This window comes from Stigmatopora nigra, chromosome 17, assembly GCF_051989575.1.
Source record: "Stigmatopora nigra isolate UIUO_SnigA chromosome 17, RoL_Snig_1.1, whole genome shotgun sequence".
NCBI lineage: Eukaryota > Metazoa > Chordata > Actinopteri > Syngnathiformes > Syngnathidae > Stigmatopora > Stigmatopora nigra.
This window is the reverse complement of record NC_135524.1, coordinates 8747687-8774931: the sequence shown is the minus strand read 5'-3', so window position 1 is coordinate 8774931 and position 27245 is coordinate 8747687. Positions and strand designations below refer to the sequence as shown.

The 27245-nt window shown below is 39.1% G+C and overlaps 1 protein-coding gene across 1 annotated transcript; it reads right to left on the bottom strand.

Moving 5' to 3' along the window:
* Positions 1-260: 260 nt before the first annotated feature.
* Positions 261-27245, bottom strand: LOC144210967 (transmembrane protein 132D-like). Its single transcript, XM_077737939.1, has 10 exons — positions 26978-27245; positions 23254-24127; positions 16536-16682; positions 13257-13428; positions 10818-10961; positions 6761-6969; positions 5288-5462; positions 4331-4444; positions 4055-4246; positions 261-2013 (listed from the first exon to the last, which is right to left on the bottom strand). The coding sequence occupies exons 1-10, from the start codon at positions 27048-27050 to the stop codon at positions 616-618; spliced, it is 3498 nt and encodes a 1165-aa protein (XP_077594065.1). The 5' UTR covers positions 27051-27245; the 3' UTR covers positions 261-615.

Here is a 27245-nt window from a genome sequence, read left to right as displayed (position 1 = left end):
AATTGTGATTGTCAAATTGGCATCTATCGCACTCAACAGCACTGAACCATGATTACTAACTACTCAATCAATGCCTGAATTCTTAATTGAAATGCATTTATACTGTGAATACATGTATATATGTATGGCTATGTGATAAATGTGTTTGATAAACAAATACTTTTCTTTTGTTTCACCCCTGTCATCCGAAATTGCAACACTTTGATCATTTTTAACCAGTTTATATTGAAAACCGTGAAATGAATTAGAGAATTTACATGTAAAGTGTGGCTCTATTTAATCTATGTTACTAAATGATTTATTTTTGTAAATAGAGGTATCACTCTAATTACACTACTGAAATAAACTTTGTAGAACCAAGAGAAATGTCCATCACCAGCAATAAAGTACCAGAAAATCACAACCAAGCCAGCTCAATTTATCACATTGTATATGTTTTCTACAGAAGATTAATGATATCAAAAAGTGTAGTTATTCTCTGGGATGGAGTGTCATTTAGTCAAAGGTTTTACTCTCACCAACTGGAAAAGGCTTCAGCTCAACCTTGACGGCGAGTTTTAAGAAGATAAACAATGTACATTTTTCCATGGATTTGGTCAGAACTCCCCAAAAACTTTACTGGGGCTCTCCGTGGGGTTTGACAACCGGCCATGGCATGTCAGGCAATGGTATTTGTGTCTCGGGTGAAGCCATCTGCTGGTGTAGCTGCTGTTGATTTGTACCGTTAAATTCCAGGTTGTTTTTCTTCAGTGCGGCCAAGTGCTTAATGTCCAGTGTGGTGAAAGTGGTGAACTGGACCTGGTTCCTCTTACTAGTGGGGGAGTGGAGAGGCTCACTGCGGTGAGGCCTGGCCAGTAGCGTAGCCGAACGGTTTACCGCGGGGTCCATAACCTTTCTGTGTATCTGCTGCTGGGACCCTGTTCTGCTGCGCCCCAAGGTGGCGGTTCTTTCGGGAAGGCCAACGACATTTGGTCCCGCGGCGGGGAGAGGGCTCTCTGTGCTGCGGTGACCCTTGGACTCGGCCGAATGGCGGGTCAGTGTTGACACTTGAGCGGGTGTGCCTTGAGAAGCAGCATGCTGGTCATTACCCCCGAGCCACACCCAATCGTGCTTATGATTTTTTGGGTCGCTGCTGGCAGTCATTCCTGCTTGTATAGGGGTTTTGTTTTTGCGGAAACAAAACCGATATGAAGCGCAGTTAAGCAAAAATCCCAAAATAGCGATACCCAATACCCCCACTAACGAATAGATTCCTATTTCCAAGTCGGACATGGATCGAAATGTGCGAATTAAGTCACCCTCAAAGACTTTGGGGGATATGAGTGTGGGTGGCTCTTTTTTGGGAAGGGAATTTGCTCTACGAATGCTTTTGTTTGGTGGAAAATTTGGATTGTCCAGCATGTTTCCAAAACCACCCTTCTGTCCTACTTTATCAACAGGTGTTGTATCTGTCGTTCTGGTGGTGCCCGGGGATTTTGCAAGACTCACAGTAGAAGCAGAAGGGACCATGAATTGTACATTTTCTGTACTTTTACTATTTGCTCCAGTCCAAGCAACTTGTGTCCCCACAGTTTTGGCTGACAGAATGGTCGATGTGCCCGTTTCTGGTAATGTTCCTACATCTGATTTCATAGTTGTTTTAACATCTCCTGTCATTTCTGAACCACCTCTGCTATAATCTTGATTTTTCTCGTTTCCAGGTCCGTCCGTTCTTCCGAAAACTTTTCCGCTGCCCTTGAAGTTGATCCGTAGAAACCCTGTACCAACAGCAAGTTTGCTCTTCCTCTTTGACTTCTGGCATTCCTCACATATCCTCAGCTCCGCTTTGACAATCACCCCCTGGCCCTCACCTTCACTCTGAGCCACCACAAACATGGACTGTGGCGTGCGACGTACAGTTGCCACCGTCTCATCCGGAGTGGAGACTGTTAAGGAGTAGATACCACGGTCAAAGATTTCCAGTGGGGTGATGGCGCCATCGCTGAACTGGACCCAGCAACTGACGGAAGCTTCCTGGAGAAAGAAAGAAAGGAGTAGGTCAGATGTTTTTGGCAAAACACATACATCCATTTTATTTCCTCAAATTTACCGTTTAAGGTCACAAATGAGCTAGAGCTTTTCCAGGTGACTTTTGGGCATGTCATGTAATTCACTTCAATTACTTACTTGAATTCCATGTTTGCTTTAAATAAAGAATAATAATGCTGTCTTTATGGCGACAATCTATCATCTGCCTAAACAAATGTAAAGACACAATTAACCTGTTCTCATATGTCCGAATAATAACACTTTGCAGTAACGTCTTTCTCAGTCTGCAGAAGGTCCCCACTTTGTGTTTTTTACCTAGGTCTACAATGTCGTGTGTGTCTTATGTCTGTCCTGTTACTGCAACCAAGAAATTTCCTGAATACGGGATGAAATAAAGTTCTAACTTAACCTAATATAACATACATTTTAGGCCATAAGGAATTCTTACCACAGTAACTAAGCATACCTAACTGTGCCATATGGAAAAGGCACAATGTCAAAAGCACAATTCGGTCATAAGCTCAAAATTTAGAAAGAAACGTTCGGAAAACACCCATTGTTGTTTTAGTAAGTGGGTCTCATTTAATACTGTGGCAACTGGGTACTGCGGAAAGAAACAAAAGTACTGGTGGAAAAATTACCAAGCAAAGGTAAAGCCCTAAAATAAAGCCTCTGGATTTGATCTAAAAGGTTACCAACATGCGTTGTTTATGATCTAGTAGGTTTTTCCAAATACCCTTCCCTAATGTCTTTACCCAGACACTCAAGTGAGTGCTTACGAACAATAAAAAAATAAAACTGCCAACGAGAATACACCTGCAACACAAAATATACAGTCGGGTCATATCAATACACAATGGCCTATTTCACTGATATGAGCCACTTTGGGGCACAGCGATAACCTACATTTTAGATTTGAATACATTATGCTATTATACTACGTGTAATTTTTTCATTGTAGACATCGTTGCCTGGTCATCTGTCCCTGTGTGTTTGTAAAAGTTTATCATCACTGCAGTTTAGAGGAGAGAAGATGGTCCGACATGCCAAAGCAGCTATGAGCTAATCTACCATTTCTGTAGCTGATTGCTGCCCCACATCAGCACCCAGAGCTCAATTGAATGCAAACCCGCAGCCACAGCCCAATGAGTGAGCAAGTTTTTACTCAGAACAGCTGTGTGTGGCTGTCGCCTTCTGCCGCTCCCTCCCTAAACACGCGAGCCACAGATTATTGTCGTGAATCAAAGTGCCATGTTCCTATTGACACCCACAAAGGATATTGTCTCACTAGTCTATCTATGCTTTAGATTCAATTTTGCATTTAAGAGGACCTTAATAACAGTGTTGGAAAATGTGAATAATGCATGAAGGTTTATAGAAAAAGTCATGGGAATAATACATTCATAATTCTTCTGCTTCCTGTGCAGGAATTCTGACTAGAACAGTTTTAGATGAATATGACTATTACTGAAAGGAAGGTGAGTTCTTTTATTTGTATTTAAATGATGGACCATGAAATGTTGGCTAAACCTCTACTGTCACATTTGTGGAACTCAACCACCTTGGCAACACAAATAAAATGCTGGTCGTTATTGGAATTTCTTTACAAACGACACACTTTACATTTGAATTTGAAAACATTCTCTACAACTCTTTTACTGGCATTGACAGGTATAGACATCAAATCCATTGTCAAGGCATTGAGTGATCATGTTTGACCGCCATTGGCAGCAAAAGAATCTCAATCTAGTTTGACTGGGGGGCTGGCAGCAATCGAATGATGATTTTTTTTCATCAGATTCCAAACCTCTGGTTATCTTTAATTGAAATCCCTCCAGCCAAACTGTGAAAGAACTGTGACTTATAGTCTGAAAAATATGCTACTACATGTTTTAGACCATGGGACAAAACACATGCAGACACAAGCACTCTGAGAACGCACAAACTCCATACCCAGAGGTGTGATGTGAGATTTCAACAAAGATCAATTTTCTGCTTCAGGTATCAAAATTTTCCAGTTCCTTGCCTGTTTGAGCTGTGTGATCGTTTCCCGAATAGTTGCCAAGGCAACTACGGCACTGTTGCTGCCAGGGCACGGCTGCAGGGACAGTGAGAGTCCAGACACCAACTTTACCCCGAGCTCCATCACACTCACTTTTTCATCCACTACCGTGATGGCCTTCTCAGCAAGGACTGATGATGTGAGCGGGGAGATTACCTTTGGAAAGTACCATCTTGTTATAATTAGCTACACACATTTCTGAGGTAGATAGACAGATATGTCATATAAAAAATGTCTCACTTGAATAGTTGTGGTGCCCACAGCTCGCCCCTGCACCACGTCTCCATCCTGAATCCTGGCCACATCTGGATCTGCTACTTTTACCGAATAGCGCACAAGATTGGTTACGTCGACCTTGCAAAAAAACAGGAGAAAAGCTTTAAACCAAAATGTTGCTTTTAATAATTTAACTTTATAAGCTATTAATGTCTTTCAAAATGATAACTCATTTTGCAGCAAGATTGAAGCACATATACAATGATGCCAAAAACATTATGCTCTTACTAATCACTCTGGCCAGCGACTCTTGTGAAGATAATGAATGAAAAGTCACTCTTGCTTGACATTCTTTGGGGGACGCCATGATTTGATTAATTTGAATAAGAGAAAACAAAGCTTATTCATAATGTGTTCTACTGGCATACAGTTAAAAGCATACAGAGGATAAAGCGGTTCAGAAAACATATATATATATAAATATTTATATATATATATATATATATATATATATATATATATATATATATATATATATATATATATATATATATATATATATATATATATATATATATATATATATATATATATATATATATATATATATATATATATATATATATATATATATATATATATATATATATATATATATATATATATATATATATATATATATATATATATATATATATATATATATATATATATATATATATATATATATATATATATATATATATATACAATGTAAGTATTGTCGAACTTTAGAGGAGGCATAAATCCAGGTTTATCATGTCAATTTTTAGGGAGAGATATTACAACATTTTGGAAGTTGGACGTGTTTAAGCATCTCACACTCAACCCTGTTTTTTCCTATTTGGTCATAAGAAACTATTTTAGTTAAAGTAACAAACAATGAATGAAAAAAGGTAAAAGCTAAATTCAAATTGTTTGTTCACTTCAGGAGATTTTTACCTGCCAATCAGGACCAAGAAAGTAATCAAGCGACTTTGCTCCAGTCAGCAAGTCTGGCGCAAAATCTGAGTTGGCCTCAAAGTGTGTGAACACCTTCATTGTGGAGTGTTGATACTGCAGCATGCAACCTCTGCCCTTACGCATCTCTTCCTCCTCTTCGCTATTCCAAGTGGGTCTGAAACACACAAGTAGTAAACACTATCATAGCAATGTTATGATGCTTATAATATTACTATTCTTGATGCAAATCTGCATTGTTGAATGTTTGAGAATGATGTATAGTGGCAGAAACTTACCACTTGGAACATGGGTTTATCAAAGCTTTTTGTGAACTGATCATATATGTACAAGCGTTCTAAAGTAGAGCCACTACTATATATAAATATATACATAAAAAAAGACAAGCATCGTAGGCTGATTGTGAGTATGAATGGTTGTCTGTCTGCTTGAGCGCTGCGATCAGTTTGCCGATACAGGGTGTCTCCCACCTCCGCCCTGAAGTCAACTGGGATAGGCTCCAGCACCCCCCGCAAGCATAAAGCAGTTCAGAGAAGGAATGACTTAATGAATGTGTGTATACATATATGTGAGTATATATATATATATATATATATATATATATATATATATATATATATATATATATATATATATATATATATATATATATATATATATATATATATATATATATATATATATATATATATATATATATATATATATATATATATATATATATATATATAGAATATATGTATATATGTATATATATATATATTGGACCTTAGCCCATTTTTTCTGGGCCACTGGCCACAGATTCTTTCCCATTTTTGACCTAATTGTGTCAGTTGCAAAATATTGAGTTGTTCAGGAAGTGGAAAGCAACCAAAATATTCAATTGTCATACTTTAGAAAGGAAATGGGTCATCAGGCGATTGTCTTCATTTGTGTTGAGTAAAAAATAATGACTCTACAATACAGCATTGGACAGAAGTCCACTAACCTTTATCCCCAGGGCATTTCTACTTCCTCTGCATCCTACATCCTGGCCACTAATGCACTACACTCAGGATTTTGTGATTGACTACTAACCGCATGGAGACATGACACAAATTCCCATCATCAACAGCTATTTTTTTTTCCAAAAGGGTAAAAAAATAGGCCCACATCTATGTATGTTGAGCTAACTAAATCAAATTGACACCATAATTACATTAATAATGAGATTTAATAGTTTTTCCTTAAATATTTAATATAAATGTATTGTTGTTTTGGAATAAGAGTAGTGTAATGGGTGTAGCTCAGAGAAAAAATAGAGAGGATTAACTGTAGTGAAAGAAGTTTTCAAGTACGAGCATACCTTTTGAAGCAAAATGTTTGATCTGAATGACATACCTGGACCATAAAAATGAAGTATATTTGGATGACGTGGAAATGGATAAAAGTGCTATTCCACTGAAAATGCCTTACTTTCGGTTGCTTGGGTTAATAGGGACTCTCCATCCCTTGATTTGGTTGAGCTCAGAGTCGGCTACGTCAATGCGCAGCGGCAGGCGGGGCACCCACACGCTCATCTCTAGCTGGGCACTCAAATAGCCATAAGTGAAGTTGATCAACACTCGGCTTTTCCCTCTTGACTCCTTGCCTGTGACAAACACGTAGTCGCATCGCTCAGACACCTACACAAGAGCAGACAGGAAAGTCTTAATTCATCTTTTGCAAGACCTTTTGGACAAAAGAACACGTTATGTCAGGAAATGCTAGCAGAAATATGATGGGGGGAAAAAAACAGGCCACTGTTGGTGTCTTTCTTATTCAGGTCTAACATGTATGATCTGTAATTTAGAATTAAAAATGCATGCAGGAAAGCATATACACACACCCCCACACTGACTTCTATAATACTATATTGTAGTAAGTCTCGCCAAATCCCTTAATATGGCGTGGATCGCCGAGTAACTTGCAATGTGCAAAATTATAGCAATTTAAATTTAATTGATTTCCTGGAGTGGCCCGGCGGTTAGATGGGTAGCACGTTGGCCTCACAGCTCTGAGTTCCTGGATTCAAATTCATTGTCAGTGTGCATGATGATGAAAGCTGGTCAACATTGTTCTATGCGGTCATGTTCTTAAAACTTATGCAGGAATTTGGCTTTAGATGCAACATGTTGGAGCATGAAGCTTTCAATACTTCTTTCATGTACAATTTCTTTATGTTCACTCGGGTTCATATTTGGATTTGACAGTAGAGCCATTGCTGCTTTTTACAGACTTTTTACAGATGGAGGTTGGCTGTCTCTTGTCGATGGTAATGTAGTGACAAGTTACAGTATATACAATGAAAATTGTGTACTTGTCAAAACCACAGATATGCACGTAATGCTGTCCATCTCCATGTTACTCTATATAACTTAAGAGGTCCCGTTGGACTCTTGATTAAACGGCGACTGAATGTAAATCAGCCCTTTTTTACACCTGCACCTTTAGTGCGATTCTCTTCGTGGGAACATTGCAGTCATAGCCATTAAGCGCAATGAGGTGAGACACAGCAGTTGGTGTGTTATATAAGATTGGGGGCCTATCTTCACCACTGCCTCACTTATCTTAACAAACCAGTGGCTCCACAGAGGTAATTGGGAGAGCACTAGACTGGAGAATAGAGTGTAGCACCAGAAGAGAGGGAAGATAAAAGAGGCAGGTGGAATAAAAATGTGAGGAAACAGCAGAGGGAAGAATGATTTTCGAGGTGAGTCAACTTGAATCTCGGTGGAAATGCTGTGGAAGGCTGCCCATGAAGCCCTTTCCCAAATATGTCAAATTACTTCCAGCAGAAAACCTCTGCTCTTTGCTATTTTCTCATTCCCAATTTATTGGCTTCTCCATGAGGAGATATAACGTGTGATACGGTGCACAGGTCCACAGATGGAGCCCAGTGACATGCTCCATAGTATTGCAACATACACCATAACCAATTGCCCATCAGCATTATCCCATGAATACGCTTGTTTAGCATTACATTGTCCATTAGGTTAAGAAAGTCATCACATTTTGATAGCAACACACCTGCCATAGCTTGAGTTCCATTACATCTTACATTATATATTACAGGGCCAAGTAATGTTGCCCTTTGGCTTTCCAGCATGCTACAAATGATCATAGAGGTTTCAATTGTTTTATTTAACTAGTATACAACAACAACAACAAAAACTGCCACAACTCACTGCACATATAAAGTTGAAAATAATACCCAATAATATTTTGGCAGTTTTTTGTAACGGTATTTGACTTCCTCATTCTGCTGGAAGGCTTTAATGTTCTCATCTCATCTCATTTTCTGAACCGCTTTATGCTTTATCCTCACTAGGGTCGTGGGGGGTGCTGGAGCCTATCCCAGCTGACTTCAGGCCACAGGTGGGGGACATACTGAATTGGTGGCCAGCCAATCGCAGGGCGCAAGGAGACAAAAAAAACATTCACACCCACTCTCATACCTAGGGGAAATTTAGAGTGTCCAATCAGCCTACCATGCATGTCTTTGGAATGTGGGGGGAATTCGCTGTTGGAATGGATTTGTTCAATCAAGCTTCCTACCACACATTCCACCTATCAAGAGCCTAATTACTTCTAACCAGAACCACTTGCACTTTGTTACCACCTACACCAAATGGGTGCACTAATATCCATACATTCAGAATAAGCAATACAGAAAATGAAAACTTTGCTGACCTAAGAGTAAATGTCCAGAGTTGCCAAAAAAAGGCAAGAAAATCAAAACATAGATAGCTCAATTTTTCACATTGAAGTATTTTTATGTTTATTTATGCAGAATAAGAAAATTATATTTTACAGTTGCTTGATTTCATCATGTTGTAAATTTTTGATCTCTGACCTAAGAGTAGAATTGTTTTAGTGACTATCTCCATCTCATGTTAATTACAGAGAAAAGCATCGGAAATCTAGGCTAAATCAAAACTTTTTCTGCGGGTCATATTCGATCATGTTGTTTTTTTTTGCTAATTTATTGAAGGCTAATAAAATCTGGCCACTGGGTTGCAATTGGCTCATAGGTTGTAGTTTATATTGGTCTGGACTTACACTGAACTCCCAAAAGATTCCGTCTTACAATACGATTGGCTTATTATGCTCAGATAGGATGGAAATTTTGAGGCAAAAAACAAGAATCCATTTTGAGCTGCTATTATTTTCTTTTCTAGTCGAAAAAGATCCCACTAGATGAAGCCCTGATTATAATTGTGTATACTCAAATACTGCAATAATTGTATAATAGATTAAAGTATGCAAACATGATACGTGAATCTGTGAATTCATGAGTAGAATCCTTATTCCATTCGGGTAGATGTAGATAATTGCTAAAATAGTTGGAGTGGCATTTTAGGACAGATAATACAATCCTTTCTTTTTCTCATCATGAGGATGACTAACTTTAAATACATTGACTTTCACCAAGTCAGTGGTGAAATAAGAGTGAAAAGGTCCTCATTTTCAGTTTTTCTCACTATCTCTGCTGCTCATTTCCTACTAACATTGCGCCATTATATAAAGGTCAACCCAATGTGCTTAAGGACTGAGGCCTGGGATGAGCACTCTGGATTGCCTTCCATGTTGGATGTTCCATTCATACATTGCCTATTAAGAATGAAACATGTTCTTCGTTAGGGTCATTGAGTCATATCGAGTTTTGTTTTTTTACCTCAAGTTAAGTATGGTGAAGAACTTAATAAAACTAATAACTCCACAAAGGCAAAGGCCAAAAGAAGAATAGCGGTTGGATCAGCTTTACTTTTGGTTAAGAGGTAAATTCATCATTTTTAGATAAGCTTCTTTTGAGCAGGTAATGATGTGTTTGATTGACGTGAGCTATTCAGTATGTTCCCCACCCGGTCGGTGCCCATAATTGGCTGGCACATGCTTAAGCTACCCAACGTTCTTAGTTACTGATAACATAAAAAAAGTTGCCCAACGAAAATGAGACCTGGGTCCAAAGCCAGGTTGGTCCACCTGTGTGGAGTTTGCATGTTCTCCGTGGACCTGCGTGGGTTGTATACGGGTACTCTGGTTAACTCCTGCATTCCAAACACATGCATGGAATGCTGATTGGACACTCTAAATCCCCCCTAGGTATGAGTAGGAGCGTGAATGGTTGTTTGTCTCCCTGCGCCCTGCGATTGGCTGGCCACCAGTTCAGTTTTCCCCCGCTTCTGGCCTGAAGTCAGCTGGAATAGGCTCCAGCACCCCCCGCAGCCCTAGTGAGGATAAAGCGGTTCAGAAAATGAGGTGAGATGAGAGTAACGGTTAATAATTGCTTAATTTTCTTAATATATAACTCAGTTTTTTTTTCTTGTTCTTTTTAGAACGCTGACTAAAATGTTTGATCTTGGGAGAATAAAAGTGAAATTAAAACAAAAATATGACATTAAAATGTTAATCAAAATTGATTGAATTGAATGCCTGTGTCATTATACAAGTATAATCAGATTTAAATGCAGGAAATTCAGGCTTTGCTTACCTTGATTACCTCTTTGTCAGTGGACCGGCAGCTGGTTAGGCTGCTCACGTCATTGGTGGAGCCGTTGGCTTCTACAGCCAAAGCTTTCACAGGCACTTTCACCACTTTGCCTGTTAGCACAGCAGTATTCAACACATCGTTGCTCTGAACGGGGAAAGGATACAGATGGATTAGTATACTAATCGGTTGATAAAAAGACAAATCAATTGTTGTACTGTTTTTACCCAAAATTCCTAACCGATCTAAAATTTTGAAAAGATAAATAATTAAAATGGCGAATCTTCACTTTCATTTTTCAATGCAAATCAATTTTTAAAAAAGAATATATTATGTGTATATGTTTTCTGTTTAATTAAAAATGAAAAGACAAAATAAACCTTATATAATACTTATAACTTATATTTTTTTTCTTGAAATGGATTATAGGAAAATCTGTCAATTAATTAATCGATTATTCGTGGAAGCTTAGTTGGCAGACACAATGGCACTTCGAAGGTACCTGTGATAAAAATGTGCTAGACGCCTCTCTTACAGATCTTTCTCAAGTGGTGCATCATACAACCTTAAAAAGTGTACGTTTTTCAGCCCAAATACTATTTAAGTACGGCCAGTGCCTGAGTTTATAACATGATCACCTTATTTAGTTTCATTTAAACATAGAAACAAAAATAACTTGGACGTATACTCAATTTTAATCTTATCTAGGCCAATGACAATAAAAGCTAAACAATTTCTGTTCAAGCTTCTGTTCTTTACATTGGTTCATTGAAATGAGTTTAGTTAATGTAAAACAATAAAAGAAACATGCAAGCAAAGACCAATTACCTTTTACAGTGCCTTTTAGTATTTGGCTTCACAAAGCACATTACAATCCCATAATGACACTGCAGCCAAGCAAGGCACTACAGTAATCCCTCAAATACTGCGGCTTCACTACATCACAGATTTTCTTCCGGGCATTTTTTTTAATTATTATTATTATTTGTAGCAAACAGAAGCCACTCCCATATCCTCTGCTTGTAACTAGGACTCAGAAATAAAGGACTAAAAGGTAGTTATAATAGGGGTGATCCTACTTTGTGGTTTTTCATTTATCGCGGTCATGTCTGGTCTACATTAACCGCGATATTCCAGGGATTACTGTACCAACACATTGGGAGCAAAACAGAGTTCAATGTCTTGACCAAGGACACTTCAGCAATGGGTAATCATAGACAGGAATTGAATCAATGTCTTTTTGGTCACTAGACGATTCACACTAACAGCTGAACCCCAGGTGCTCTCATGTTCAACATTAAATGTGACACATGGGTTATTACAAATGTGGCACAATACTAACATATTCACTCTTTCATCAGGGCTTCTTTATAATACCCGAACCTGATTTCATTTTTAATCTAACCAGTACCATAACATGTACACTGGGTGAAGTAAAACTAAGATGAAGCGGCACTGTAAATTGTCATAGAACTTGGATCTGTCTTGTTTTCTTTTTTTAAAGCTCATCTAGTCTTTATTTTTTAATGTATTCCTGCTTTCCAGTTACTCTTTGAGTAATTTTAGGCATCTAACATTTTAAGGCGGAGCAGCATTTACCAGGTATCAGGCAGCGTTTAGCAGATGTTGCCCGCTGGGTGCAAAATCTGAACTTTGTTAGCTTGACAGCTGCTGACCGCAATTCGAAAAAAGACATGCTCTATTAGAGCTCGCGACGCTGACCCAAACATAATCCACTGGATCAGAGCTAGGACAAAATCAGTAAAGAAATGCCAGCTCTGTAGGCGGTTTCACTTTCAGAGAACCTTGATACAACCTGCTACCACCCCATTTGCATCTGTTATATTGAAATGTCCACCGTCTCCCATTGGACTTCCCACTTTTTTTTCTATTTCATCTTGATTTCTTTTTGAAGAAGAACAAACTCTACTAGAACATAGGTGGAGTAAAGCAAATTACCCACTCAATCACTACCTTATTTTCTTGCTGCCTTTGTTTACAGAAGGGCTTTTGATTCAAGCACAAAAAGTAAGACTGAGATTTTGGTCCCTCCACTGCTTTAAATACTCCAACCTTCCGACTTGTGCACCCACTCAAAGTAATTTCTTCTGAAAAGCGTCTCCTTGACCATCTGTCTACTTTTTGAAAGCCTCTTCAGCTACCCTTTCATTTCCTCTCTAGTGCTACCTCTTTCCACCCACATGAGCAATCCCCCTTTCTCCCCAGAGATAAAAATCATGTGTTCAAACTTAAAGGCATTATTCTTCAAAACAACCAACTTCTATCCTTTTACATTTATGTTTCAAGAATGCATCTTCACTGTGCTAAAAAATTTGCCATCTGAAAATGGTTAGAAACAAGTTGTGATTGCCAGGTTGTTTTCTGACGATCACTCCTGGGTCATTATGGACCACGTCACAATAGTGTGGAAACACTTCTTACCATCACCAGAGGAGCCAGTCCCACATAGTCTCGCTTGGTGGTGTAGATCCGCATCTGGCCCACATCCCTGACGTTACCAGGCTGATCCAGTCTCCAGGAAACTGTATGAGTCTCAACCAGTTCGGAGATGTCTTTTGGCACAAAGTCCAATTGGAGGACTTCTAAAAGACCCCTGTCAGAGAGATTTATGTTAAAGATGCAGGGCACAAGGGGACAGACAACCATGCCCATACACCTATACCTAGGGGCAATTTAGGGTGTCCAATCAGCTTACCATACATGTTTGTGGAATGTGGGAAGTAACTTGAGTAGCTGGAGAAAACCCACAAAGGCCCAGGGGGAGAACTCCACACAAGTGGACTGACCTGGATTCGAACCCAGGGCCCCAGAGCTGTGATGCCAATGCGCTAACCACTCAAGCCGCCGGGCCGAATACGTTTTAGTATAATTTTACAAATGATTTTTGACAAATGATCTCTTTATGACATACATATAAAGTATAAAGCTGGAATTTATCCTATTCATTGGATTATATGTACTTATTATGTTGCAAACAAAAGCAAACTCCAATCATTAATTTTGCATAATATACATTATCGTCAAATGGTAACCTGGAACTTTTTCATAAAATTTTAACAATAATTAATAATTCAAGGCACAATAACTCTGCCCTGATAGAATGATGGTGATGACATTTTCAACTTTGTGGTCATTGGAGGGATAGAGAAAGAGGGTAAAAAATATTACTAGTTAACTCGATTCACTGCTGTGGCAAAACATCTCAAGAGGTCATACACCGGGGACCTGCCTACAGTCTTGTTTCTTGACATTTAAAATATTGGTCAAAACAAAAAACAAAGTTTACACTCTTCTATTTACTCGGTTCAGAAATGAGAAATATGCAAAATTATGCAAATAGAAATAACAATGAAAAAAACAAGCAACTAAGAAGGCCATTGAAAAAATAATTCACTTTTGGGACTGAGGGGAGTGTGAGGAGAGATGACGTAGTGAGACCCTAAAAAGTCGAAGCATCGGGATCAACATTTTTTGTGACACTGCTTGAGCTCAATCTGAAACTGACAATAAATTTGTGTGGGCACAAATTTGAGATTTTTGTTCCATCAAAGGACAACAAATCAAAATGCTGCAGGTCATGTTGCCTTCAGCCTTTCAGAAACTCATTATGAGCATCGACTCCAGTTCCAAACCATATAAACCTATTTCAATTCAACACAGATCCAAATGGATAAAGTTTTTTTGCAGTTGTTCGCTAACTTTCCCTGGTCACATCACTGCAAATGAATGTTTGCTGCGAACCCGCCCAGTACAAATAAATTGGATGTTTATCGCCATCTTTGCCAGCCAATAAGTTAAAATTAAAAAATAGATGAATATATTCTAAAAACCTGATTTCCCTTTTACAATATTCCCATTCTCTGAAAATGATGTTTCCTGGTTTCTGATAGGACGTGGGATATCTTTAGTTAAATCTCGTTTCTGGCCTATATGTATCAAGTTAACATGTTCTCCCCATTGCTAAATGGGTTTTCTCTGGGTTGCACCAAGTTCATCCCAAAAACATGGCCACTTCAAATTGTGCTTCGGGACGTGATTGCGCTTGAATGCTGATTTGTCTTCTTGTGCCCTGTAATTGTTTGGTAGCCATTTTTAAGATGTACCCAGGCTAATACCCCTAGTTACCTGGGATAGACCTCAGTACCCCCGCAACCCTTGTGATGTTAAACGGAATGGAAATGAATGAATAAACACCCCTAACAAATATCATAGCCAACATGTTTTACACAAATAGCCTAAACTGTAAATCTAAGGGTGTTGATGGATGATGTTCAATCTGCCATCCAGCATCTGTGACAGTTTTAGCACCACTCAAATGAAATATGGTTGAAATTAAAGCTCTTTGCATTTCAGTTATACAGTCATTTTGGATGTGCTTTTTAATGAGATATTTTATTGAAAATGAAGATACACGGAGATACACGTAGAGATCAGGCTGTTCAGTGTGTAAGACAGAGAGATTTGTTTTCCTTTTTCCTTGAAGTCCTAAAATGGAGGAGGATTTAAACACTATGTCATATGACTTCAGAGTTCAGTATGACTGCATGTGATCTGTGTGTGATGGACAGGAAAGACAGTTGTCCCGGTGAGGCCAGCACATGCGACACAACTTGGACTAGCTCTCCTTTCTAATCTCTCTTTTTGAATGCGCAAGAGCTTAAGCCTGGATAACGGAGTCGTGATTATGGATGATTACAGATAAGTGGGTCGGGCCCGACAGCGGGCGGTCGTGTTGGTGGGTCAGTGCGGGCGGGAGGTTGCTGGGCAGACATGGCTGCTAGTGTGTGTCACGTAGCAATCATGTGAATATTTACATATATGACATTAATAGTCGTCAAGAATAAGGCTAATGAATGTTTAGATGCTTTTGAAACGCTAGATTGTGTAGCAAGATTATAACTGAATAAATAATTATTTGTACCTATAGCAGGGGCTTAGATAAGGGGGTTTTATCATGAGTTGTGTAATTTAATTTTTATGATAGATTCTGATTTCGAGTATTTACTTAATTTACTCTTCGACATTTTTTGTTACGTTTTAATCAGGAATTTCTCTGTGTTCCTTTTTTTTTTACTTTTGACCAGAGTTTTTTTTGCAATGGATCCCCATGTTACGGCATGCCTTGCTTATGCATTATTTGATGTTATAAAGCGGAATGCGACATTTTTTCATCACCTTCTCACGGCCTTAACAAGAATTTGTCTCTCACGGAGAAAAAACTCTAAAACTTGGTCGTGTCACACCATGCTCATTCATCACTGCATATATCAAGATATTGGTCTCCTATAGGTCAGCGTAACTACGACGGCGATAAACTATTAGTTGAAGCTCGGTTATATGGCCATAAATAGTTGACGATTAGTACAATTATCAAGAACGCGGAAGCCATTAAAGCAAGCAAGTCTTCGAAGGGGGTGACTATCCTTGCCAGTGGAAGAACCTCAATCAATGAAAAGATGTCGACTCCTACACTGGGTTAAAGAGAAGGACATTTCTGGAAATAGGCGCCATTTTCGTCAATCTCGTGGAAGCCCAGAGAGACAGCGGAAGTAAAAGAACGTCACAGAAAGCCTCCCCAGAGTTCAATTCTTCTCATAGTTGATTTGATCGCTAATTGCCATACTTTTCTATTAAGTACCATACGGCAATTTCAGGTTATTGTCATACGGCAATCACTGTATGAATACAGATTGTACTGACCTTTTTGACGTGATTGCAACCTTCCTTTGACAAAATACAGACACAGCGTTGGCGATGCCGACTTTCCCCGGCTCTATCTTGACATCCCATATCATCGGATCACTAGGCCGCACACCACTGAATGACAATCCCGGCTTGACCATTGCCCTATAATAAATACGTACACACAAGACAAAATGTGAAATATTTAGAATTCAGCATTGAAAAGTAGTCCGCACCTTGTTTCTCTAGTTACTATCAATTCCGGTAAAGACATTTACATGACAGCACTTTGAAAATAAATAGCACAAATGCCTGTTGTCTCAACCCCTTAGACGTGAAAGAAAATCATTTAAAAGCCATAACGTGCCATTCATGGTTATGCGAATGTTGACATGGCTTCAGCATTCTGCCTGCCATGCCTGCTCATTTAAAAATGAGAATAAATGCCAGTGTGCAACCTGCTAAGTTGTATTGTCACAAATTATCTCTGCGAATTTTCACCTTTCTGGCTCAAATTCATTTGGTGGTTTTTGTGTAGTGTTTTGCTGTCATACTTTGTCAGTGTAATGGTGAGATGTTGCACAACACAGTGAAATAAACAGTCAATCAAGTGGCTTTCTGTCACATTCACCCATTTATTTGTTGTTGTAGCTTGTCTACTGCAAAAAGGATCGTTTTGCTAAGCAGTTGTAATTTTAGGCATATGACACTGGTTGTGTTTTGGTATTGTGCACTAGGTTCGTGTTTCTTCTGTGTTGTTGGAATACTTTGGCTTTAACATGATATGTCATTGAGGTCTTCTAGCCTACTTTATATCCTCCCTCATATTTTCTGACTGGTACATAATAAATACTAAATGAGTTCTACAAATCTAGTCACATGTTAAGCCCAGGAAATTCAGCTCAGATTTCCAAAGACGGTGATTGATCATTGATTGATGTGAAACCGATCCTCAAAGAGCCATGTGGGTTGAAGGTTTTCATTCCAACTGAACAAGAGGATAGCCTTTGCAAGTGTAATCAATTTATTAAAGTCAGGTGCTACTTATTTTAGAAGAGTCCTCAATGGCTAAACTGGATCAGTTGAAACAAAGACCAGGATTTACTGCGGTCCTCTGCGGAATCGGTTTGACACCCTTTGGCCGGCATTTGCTTTTTTGATGCATGGTGTCCTCAGGTTATGATGTCCCCGATCTACCAATGTTTGGACTTTTTGATGTCTGTCCCTCATCTCCCGTAGTTTATGCTTACCAAGTACATAGTGCTTGTCTGTGTTTCTGAGCTGGCCAGGAGGATATTATCCTTTTCTGTTGTTATTTTTACACATTCTGGCGCAAAAGTAGAAAGCTGGATCCTCTCGATTCTAGGCTAAAAGAATCACAATTATCTTAGAAATGAAGTTTGACAACATAAAAAGAAACGGAGGAACGACAGAGATGCAGACGCACATTGGTAAAGATATGCTTCATCCAGACCAAAGTAAAAAAAACTTCCAGTTTATTTAACCTGAACGATTATGTAACAAATTGGGTTGTGTGTATAGTTCAGACTGCAATGTTGATGTGTTAAGTGCTGTGCTATTTGTCTCTGAACGCAACGCGTGCCTTACTGGCGTGACAGAAAAGGGGATAGACATGGCGAGTTGATTTTTGGTTTCATTTTGTTGGCACACATTAATCTTGTTCCATGCATTTAGTTGCAAATAAACCATGAAAAGCCTAACTCTCCCTCAACCTCTCATCAATAATGGATAGTGCAGCATCTTACTTTTTACTTCAATATATATTATATTTTTTATACAAAGTATTTTGACCCGAACTTTAACTGTAAAATCCGACTTAATCAGAATGGTGGGTTACGTCTCCAGGATTGCCTGTAAGTGTTTTTTTGTTGTTGTTGTTGTATTTTTCAATCACATCAAGCTGGATGTAGTGAGTAACCACCAAACAGATGAGTCGCAGACTGCGGGCAGCCTGAGAATTAGCATTAATTAGCATTCATTTGTGTTGGCCCCAGGAGAACTCAGAGTTAATCAAATTCAGACATATGATGCCGACTTGACACGTAACGCTTATGATGAATCATGTGAATGGATGCCATCATCCCGTAGGGTTTCAACCAGTACCTAAATTTGTATAGCAGCCAAGTTTCTGTCTGGCTGTTACATCACAACAGTCCTAATTCATTATGGGAATATATCATAGCACAGGCCTTTGAGCGATATGCGCTGGTGTGATTTGGAGTCAGGGAATGATTTTGGTCCAAAGTGTGGCATCACACATCATTTGTCGCTGAAAACAAGTCCATCTTTTTATGGCTAGTATCAAGGGAGGACCTGGAAATATTCCAAAGAGAATCAAGACCTGCCAGCTCAAGCGCCAGAACATCTGTTAAGAGTTATTTGGAAGAACGTATCTGCCAACAAACAATTCTACCTGATGATGAAGTTAATTTTACCAAGCGATACAGAAAATGTCAATTCTCTGCCAATATGTGGATTCTCCGAAAAAAATGTTTTACTCTGTTATAATTCTGATTAAAATGAGAATTTGTGGTAAGAACTTCTTTGTGGGAAGAAGTTTCACTGGGAAAAAAAGGACATCCTTCCACATTTTTCTTTAACAAAGTTCTTCTCGTTTTTGAGTCCAGTCAAATGTAGAAATTGGAACAGTCAATTTTCAGAGAGGTTGGCCGAAGGTTATTTTGAACTGTCAAGTGAGAGTAAGTGAGCATTGAAATGGACGTACAATCGCTAACATTTAAACCAACACCATGCAAGATCAATTTGGTGATCAATCTACACTGTGACCACTGGTGCAAAACTCGTGAATTTGTACCTCATATACACTATGCCCTGTACAAGAACCATATAGAGCAAATATATTTTTTAGATATTACCAACAATACCATACGGGGTACGGTTGTTGAAGGACCAAAATTCAAAAAACTGATCAAAATGGAAAACGAAACTGAAATAGTTTTATTGGGTGACAAAGGTGTTTGTTATACTTTCTTTTCATTCAGGAAAAGCAGTTTAACAGAAGATGGTTCTAGGACAGTGGTCCCCCTTACCAACCTGCAAGAGGAAACCTTCCAACCAATCTGTTATCCTCGAAGTGCAAACAGCGGATTGCAGTCAGGTGCTTCTTTTGTCAGAAGAAACCTCATTTGTTAAACTGTTTTTGTTGGATTGTTTGGAACAAAAACCTGCACCCACAGCGGCCCACTAGGACCGGTTTGGAGACCTCTGTTTGTAGAGGTAGAAACAAATTGAGAAATTTCAGAATGGCAATAGAAAATTTTGATTACCTGGCAATAATACATGGCTAAAAGTAATACTGCAAGCTCCCCACTCTGCAAGGAGTAGTTATATTGTACTTATAATGTGATGTAAAGGAAATCTTGCAGAGTTGTGGGGTCACCCTGTCAAATGAAAAACACCTTGGTACAAATAATTGTGCCTCCCCATATGCCTGTCACATTATTATAGTTTTCTTGTTTCCAACTCATGCTAAGATAGTGGTTCCTCGATAATCAGATGAGCACAATGACCACTTTTTATTTCCATGCATCCTGCACTGCTCAACAGGTAGGTATGAACATGAATGAAATCTCACATGTAACACGCCTGCACTCACTTAATCCTCACAGTGGATTTAAATTATTTCCACCCTTAAGAGTTAACCTCCTGATTCATTTTCAATCAAGGCCAGAGATAATCTGACCAAGTCCCACTGGAGAGGAGTCAATCCTCTACCTAAGACATGAAGTAGAGCAGTGATTTCTCCCAGAACCTTTCAATCACTTTGCCAAGCTTCTCACAGTGAGCCTTCACTTAGATTTAGACTTAGACTTTGGGTCAGTCTCATTCTCGGTGTGCCACTAGGTCAGACATACAAAGACTTGGAAGCACCAACCAAAATGGGGAAACGTCACTTCTACGGTCATTATGTAGGATTTTCTGAGCATAGGTGAAGAGGATGAAAATCTGAATAGTCACAAAAACAAGGCAGATTTGTTTTCAAAGGTCAGAATCCCTACATCCAATCGTATTCATTTCGTTTAATGACGGGTGCTGAGCTGTACGAGGTCACTGGGTCAGTGTGTTTGTGTCGGCCCACTCTTATGCAGGAGATGGTCAGCAAGACTGATACAAGTGCAGGTTTAACTCTGTTTCCCTTGGATTAATACACATCATTTCCTGTCTCTCCATTTTTACGCAGATTTATTTTTGCACAGTATTATAAGGATTAGATTACATATGAATACGAATGAGCAAAGAAAATAGTAGTACAGCCTAAAGACAATTCTGCTAGTCGACTCAGCGATGTGCATCGAGAGGTAGCCAGAAGAAACTTTGAACAGATTGCTGGCTGTCTTTTTATTCTATATTGTCTTCAATTTAACCCATCAGAGAGAATGTTTATTTTCGTGCTCCATGAAACAAAATCCATTATTCATGGGGTAAAATACCAGGAGAAATCACTCTAATCTTGACGGGATGTCGAGGTATGAAAACCAGTGAATCATTTGCCAATTATGTCCCTGCTTATGGAAGAGTGCTCTCCAGAACTCCCCCGCTAACTGAGATGTTAGACAGGATCAAACATGTCAGTAATTTATGAAAGCGATGTAACTGTGGCAGCTGTAGTGACACTTGTGTCAAGCCCCATCAACATTTAAATGTCTTAAGTAACCATTTAAATGCATGGAGACGACCCCTCACCATGATGCTCACATCCACTGCACTTCCTGGCAATTTCTTTCTGCTACCAGTGATGATCACATTTGGGAAAAGACTACAGAACAAGACATCATCTCTCATCTCATTTTCTGAATAGCTTTATCCTCATTAAGGTCGCCGGGGGTGCTCGAGCCTATCCCAGCTGACTCCGGGCAAGAGGCGGAGGACACCCTGAATTGGTGGCCAGCCGATCGCAAGGCACAAGGAAGTGGACAACCATGCACTCTCACACCCATACCTCGGGGCAATTTAGGGTGTCCAATCAGCCTACCGTGCATGTTTTTGGAATGTGGGAGGAAACCAGAGTACCCGGAGAAAACCCACAAAGGACATGACCAGGATTTGATTGCAATTTGTGGAAGGGAGACTGCTGAAGAGCTGGAAATTGTTTTGTTTTTGTTTGGTTTGGGGTTGTGGAATCATTGCAATGACTTAATAAATAATGTTCTTATCATTTTCTCTCATATTTGAGTGCGCCTTAAATCTTTCAGATATAATATAGGGACACTTTGATCATTTTTAAAGGGTTTAGTTCACGGATCGGGAACCTATTGTCTCTTGAAGGGTGCATATAACTCTCAGCTAACCTATAAACTAAAATATGAAACCTGAATGCAACAATAAGAGCCTCGCGTTGGCGCATCACTGTGTTTGTGAAACTACCTCAAGCTCCGCTATTCCGACCAATGAGATCCTCGCTTTGGCAACTCAAAGTGGTGTTGGCCGCTACATTGACCAATGGCAGCCTCGTGTTGGCACATCAGTAGTGCCGACACTAAGTCTAGCACCGCTATATGGCCCAATGGTGTTGGCAAATGTGTGTTCGTGATTACCTCAAATGCGCTCCATTGATCAAGGGGTGCTTTGCTTTGGCATATCACAATTTAAATGACAGCAACATTAACTCTAGTGCTTCTTTCGTCATGATGACTCCCTTGCATGTGCCGCCTACAGTCTTTGATTAGCAAGATCTCAAAAATGTAATTTAAAAACATATATAAATACTTATTGTACTGTAAGTGATTAAATGACAAAAATGCACACATTTGTTTTTTACTTGTATGACTATGAAGGAATTACATTGAAAAATATGTTTTGTTTATGTCTCTCCGGATTGAAAAGGTACCTGACCCCTTGTTTAGTTGGTAGGTTATTTTTGAGGGGAGAATCTTTGCATACAAATCCGTGCTCAATTTCTACTGAAACCAATTAATATCATGAGTAGAGGTACAATTGTACAGTGAAACATTGTAACACAAAATACATTCCTCTTTCTGCTTGTGAGGTGAGCTGATCTAAAAGGTAAGACCTTCTCCTCAGCGCTCAGATAGGACCATTTAGGATCTCTTCGCTTAAAGTGGAAAGCCAACACTTTCATCAGGTGAATACCAACTGAAGAAAATCTTTATAATAAATTGAAGGAAATCAATGATTGTAGAGGTTCACTCGCCTGATTTCGATGTGGTCAGCCACAGGCCCAATTCCTGCTGGTGGCGGTGTGATTGTGAGTTGGGGTGGTCGTTTGTCTCTCTCTGTGTGTGCCCTACGGCTGACTGGCGACAAGTCTAGCATGCCTTTCACTCAAAGTCAGCTGGGTTAAGCTCCAGCAACCCCTCGCAACCTTTTTGATGATGCGCGGAAAATGGAAGATGAATTATTGAATGAAATCAATATTTTTCTGATGTGTAATATGATGTAAAATCACATTTTGTTCGAATGTTTAAAAAAATTGCAAAATCTCAGGTGTCAGGTCACATCGAATGAAAATTTACATATCTTTACTTTGGTTGTTAGTTTGAGAAACCTTGGATTTCTTTGCCCCGAATTTGTCTTAGCATGGATAATAAGCAAAACCATTGAACAAACAAAACGTTCGATAAAATACTATGCTTTTTTTGGAGGAGGCCTTGGTGCTCGTTCTCTTTAAACTAAACATTTTTAGAGCATCCACTCCAAACAGTGCTGAACTAAAGTAATGTAGTATGTTTCTTACCTTAGGGTGAAACTCTCCAAGGTAGAGGTACTTGACAACAAGACGTAAAATGTCACAACATCCTCTGTCTTGAGGGGCTTAGAGGAAGCCTGAATGACCACAGCACCGCCTAGCCTTAGACGAAAAATTGTTGTATTCCCGGCCGGAGTTTTAAGCAGGTTCACACTTCCTATCCTTGTCAAGGGTGTCCCCGACCCTTCCAAGACCCCTGCTCTCCCCACTCCCACTCGTTGCAGGCTGTCCTGTGGCGTACATCGGCCGGTCTCATCTATCCGACTCTGGAAGTATACCTCTACCACGTTGCTCTGAAGCCCTTTCATGGTCTCAGTCCGGCCCATTTCTTTGCTGGAGGTGCCATTTGGAACGAACAAGCTGAACCAGGCTGGTTCGGGCTTCAGCTGTGCCACGCAGAACTGACCCTGCGATACCAGACACGCTCCGCGGACTTCCCTCGTTCCCCAGAAGGCGTAAGCCGTCACGCAGTGAGCTCTATCCTCTATCTTTTCTGGAGATTCGTCACCTTGGTGAGGCATGTGGAAGAGGATCTTGATAACCGGAGATGCAGAACGGACTTGTCGACCTAAAATGACCGGCAGAATCCTGCGTCCGGCGAAAAGGACATCTAAAGGAATGGGGGCGTCCACATTGAGGGGACCATATGAGGCGTTGAGAGCTGGCTGGAGTAAACCTGCACCTGGATCTGTGACAAGGAAAGTCTGCGTGTGAGCTTTCAGGCTGGAGTTCCCACGTAGCCCAGGAATGTCTTGCCTCAATACGACGTGATCAACATTGAGGACCTGAAATTTGACAGCAGGATAAACTGGTAGTGGGGCGAAGGTCTCAGTAGGTTCTGGGCTCTGCTGGCTTTTAACATCTGTGGGACAAAGACATGTTTATTGTAGAATCCGAATACAACACTTTACTCATTCTGGCGTGTTGTTTAATTTGCTTGTTCTTGGTGATCATTCAGGGATTACAGACAGAGATTATGAGAGTCAGGTTTTTCTTTATAAGCTAAAGGCCTGCTTTGTCTTCCTCCAAAGATTTGGGAATATTTGCACCTACAATTTTTTGGTCCGGACCAGACCAAAAATATCAGTGAGTCCATACTAGTGAATTTTGGTGCAGACAAAACAGCCGGTTCGAAGACGGCAAGGTCTTCTCGGTTCTCTTTCAAGCATACTCTAGTGCGGTTCAATGAATGTGTGAAAGCAAACACATCGTGGTCCGGACAAAAGCTAAGACCACATTCCTATTCCCATAACAGGCTTCCGTAGCTGCACATATTATGGAAATTATTTTGTTTAGCAGTACATTGACTACTATTAGTTGAGGTCGCTCGTGGAGCGATGAGGAGACAAAATGTTTTCTAGATATTCATTCTTGCATTCATCTTCCATAGCGTGCACTCTTGCAACGGTTGCGGGGGTTGCCGTAGCCTATCTCAGCTGACTTCGGGCAAAAGCCGGACTAGACCGTAGACCAGTTACCAGCCAGCCGTAGGGCACACAGAGAGACAAATGACCTTCTGCACTCACAATCATACCAACACCGGTTGCAATCAATCTTGCGCCTTCCTGCACCGAAGTCAGGTGAGTGAACCTCTACGTCATCAGGCGTACATCAGATATGTACACATAAAGTTGATGTTGCATCAGAGGGTGTCCTCTTATTTGCCAAATGGTCCACAAACTCTTGTAGCTGTATGAACTATGAGTTTGAATGCCGCAAGATGGAGCTCTGTGGTTGTTTACTTCCATCTATAACTGTCTTACCCTACCTACCAGGCCGTTTTGTCCAATAATTTAATGGTATTTGCAGATGTGTAGGTTTGTCATCAAATCCTGAGTCCCTTGCAAAAATTGCAATGTGAAAAGCAATGACACAGAAATATACACACATCACACAAATCTATTTTATTAAAGTTTATAATACGCCCTTATCTGGGATTTTGAATGTCCTTTTTGAAGATCAGATTCTATGGACCACCACTGGCATATATAGTTACTATGGTGATGGGTGAATAAAAAATTTGGGGTAATCTAAAGACAGGATTTTTTTAGGATAAAATATTTTCGCCAGGAGTTTAAAAAGCTCCAACTTTGTAAGAAATACAAACTAGAAAGTCGGTGCCAGAATTATATACAAAGGTGATAAGGTCATGATGCACACATGAGGTAGTACAACGGATTCAGACTTTCTTATCTCATTCCTGAAATGGAAAATGTGAAGTGTGTAACACTCAAGCTGGATAGTAGGACAAACAGGAAATCGAATACTTTGTCAAATGTCGAAACAGGAAATTATTCGAGCCTATGTCCTGGATACGTCCGAAAAAGCGACATAGTAACAATAAAATTGTGCTTAGAGCTCACTTAGAAGAATCACTCTCCTTTCAATGAGAACAAATTATGTCTTTTTCAAGTCCATCTTCTTTGAGGAAATGATTTAATCCAGTTAATATGACATTTTCATGACGTAGAACTTTTCGATGCACTAAATGTACCCATTCCATTAGTCTGGACATTGTAGTAGACACTCTTGCTTTAGCTGCTGTTCATATACCAAGACGTACAGCAAATACAGAGTAATACTTATCACTCAATTATTGTTGTTTGATTAGAGTGGCAGCAACTTGGAGCGTGTCTTTATGAGTATTTCCAAAGTTTTGGAAAAGGTACAAGAGTTGATGGCATATAGTAATAATGGGCCTATATGTTAACGTAGTATACTGAGTGTCGTTTCTGATATTTTTTGAGTGGGAGATTAAAAAACTAAACAAATAAGTGGTCGTAAATTCTAAAGAAATAGATCGGCGAAAAGTAATGCTAGCACTTACAGTTCCAGCAATCCCCACAACACAAATAAAAAGTACCATACAGTTGTTGTGCTGCAGGTTATTTTTTTTTCTGTGAGCTCACTTATAACTCAAAACATTTATGTCTCAAACACTTATTGAAATGAATGGAAATGCTATTATTCCTTTCTCACTTCCCCAAATTATCAAGTAACGTGGTGGTATATAATACAAGGGTGTCCAATCTTATTTCTACAGTGCTCACTTTCAGAAAAACCTGAAGCTACAAGGGCCAACTTGACTTCCTTCCACTTTCATTTGTTAATCAGCATAAAAATGAAGTTAAAAATGCAAGGTTTTTAAAGGTATTTTTCTTATTTTGGTTGAGCATGAATGCTGCCATTGACTGCCATGGATATCAAATCCATTAAAACTGTGAAGACTGACTTTGAATGCTTATACTTCACAGACGATTGCTGCCAATCAGAATTGATTGGCTATTTATGAGTTCATAGCTACTTATATATATATATATATATATATATATATATATATATATATATATATATATATATATATATATATATATATATATATATATATATATATATATATATATATATATATATATATATATATATATATATATATATATATATATATATATATATATATATATATATATATATATATATATATATATATATATATATATATATATATATATATATATATATATATATATATATATATATATATATTAGACTTTGAATTCCCTTATGCTCCTGTTTAACAAATGAAAATGGAAGAATGTCAAGTTGGCTCTTGCAGATTTTTATCTTTCTGAAAGTGGCCCTGTATAAGTACATTTCTAGTTAAGTATGCTAAATAGTTGTTTCAATGGCAAAGAATATATATACAACTTACCTTTTGTTATAGCAGTAAGCACAGCAAATGTCACTAATGGAGACATGAAACGGAAGGGAAAGTTGAGCATCATGTCACAACAATCTGCGATGGCCCAATGCAGCGGAAGAGCAAACCCGAAAGATATCTTGAAATATGCGAGGAGATCCCTTTCATAGAATCAGAAGCATCATCAAAAAGGAATTTCTTATGCTAACGGTGGAATGCAGCTGTGAGAAGTAATGCCGCACAACCTCAAATGACACAGCATCAGGCAGGACTGTTTCCA

Excerpts from the sequence above, each read along its gene's own strand:
- LOC144210967 (XM_077737939.1), bottom strand. The coding sequence starts at position 27,050 with ATGATGCTCAACTTTCCCTTCCGTTTCATGTCTCCATTAGTGACATTT. Across the intron at positions 16,683-23,253 it reads TTGGAGAGTTTCACCCTAAG|GGCAATGGTCAAGCCGGGAT; the intron begins GTAAGAAACATA and ends TATTTATTATAG. Across the intron at positions 13,429-16,535 it reads GTTGCAATCACGTCAAAAAG|GGGTCTTTTAGAAGTCCTCC; the intron begins GTCAGTACAATC and ends TCTCTCTGACAG.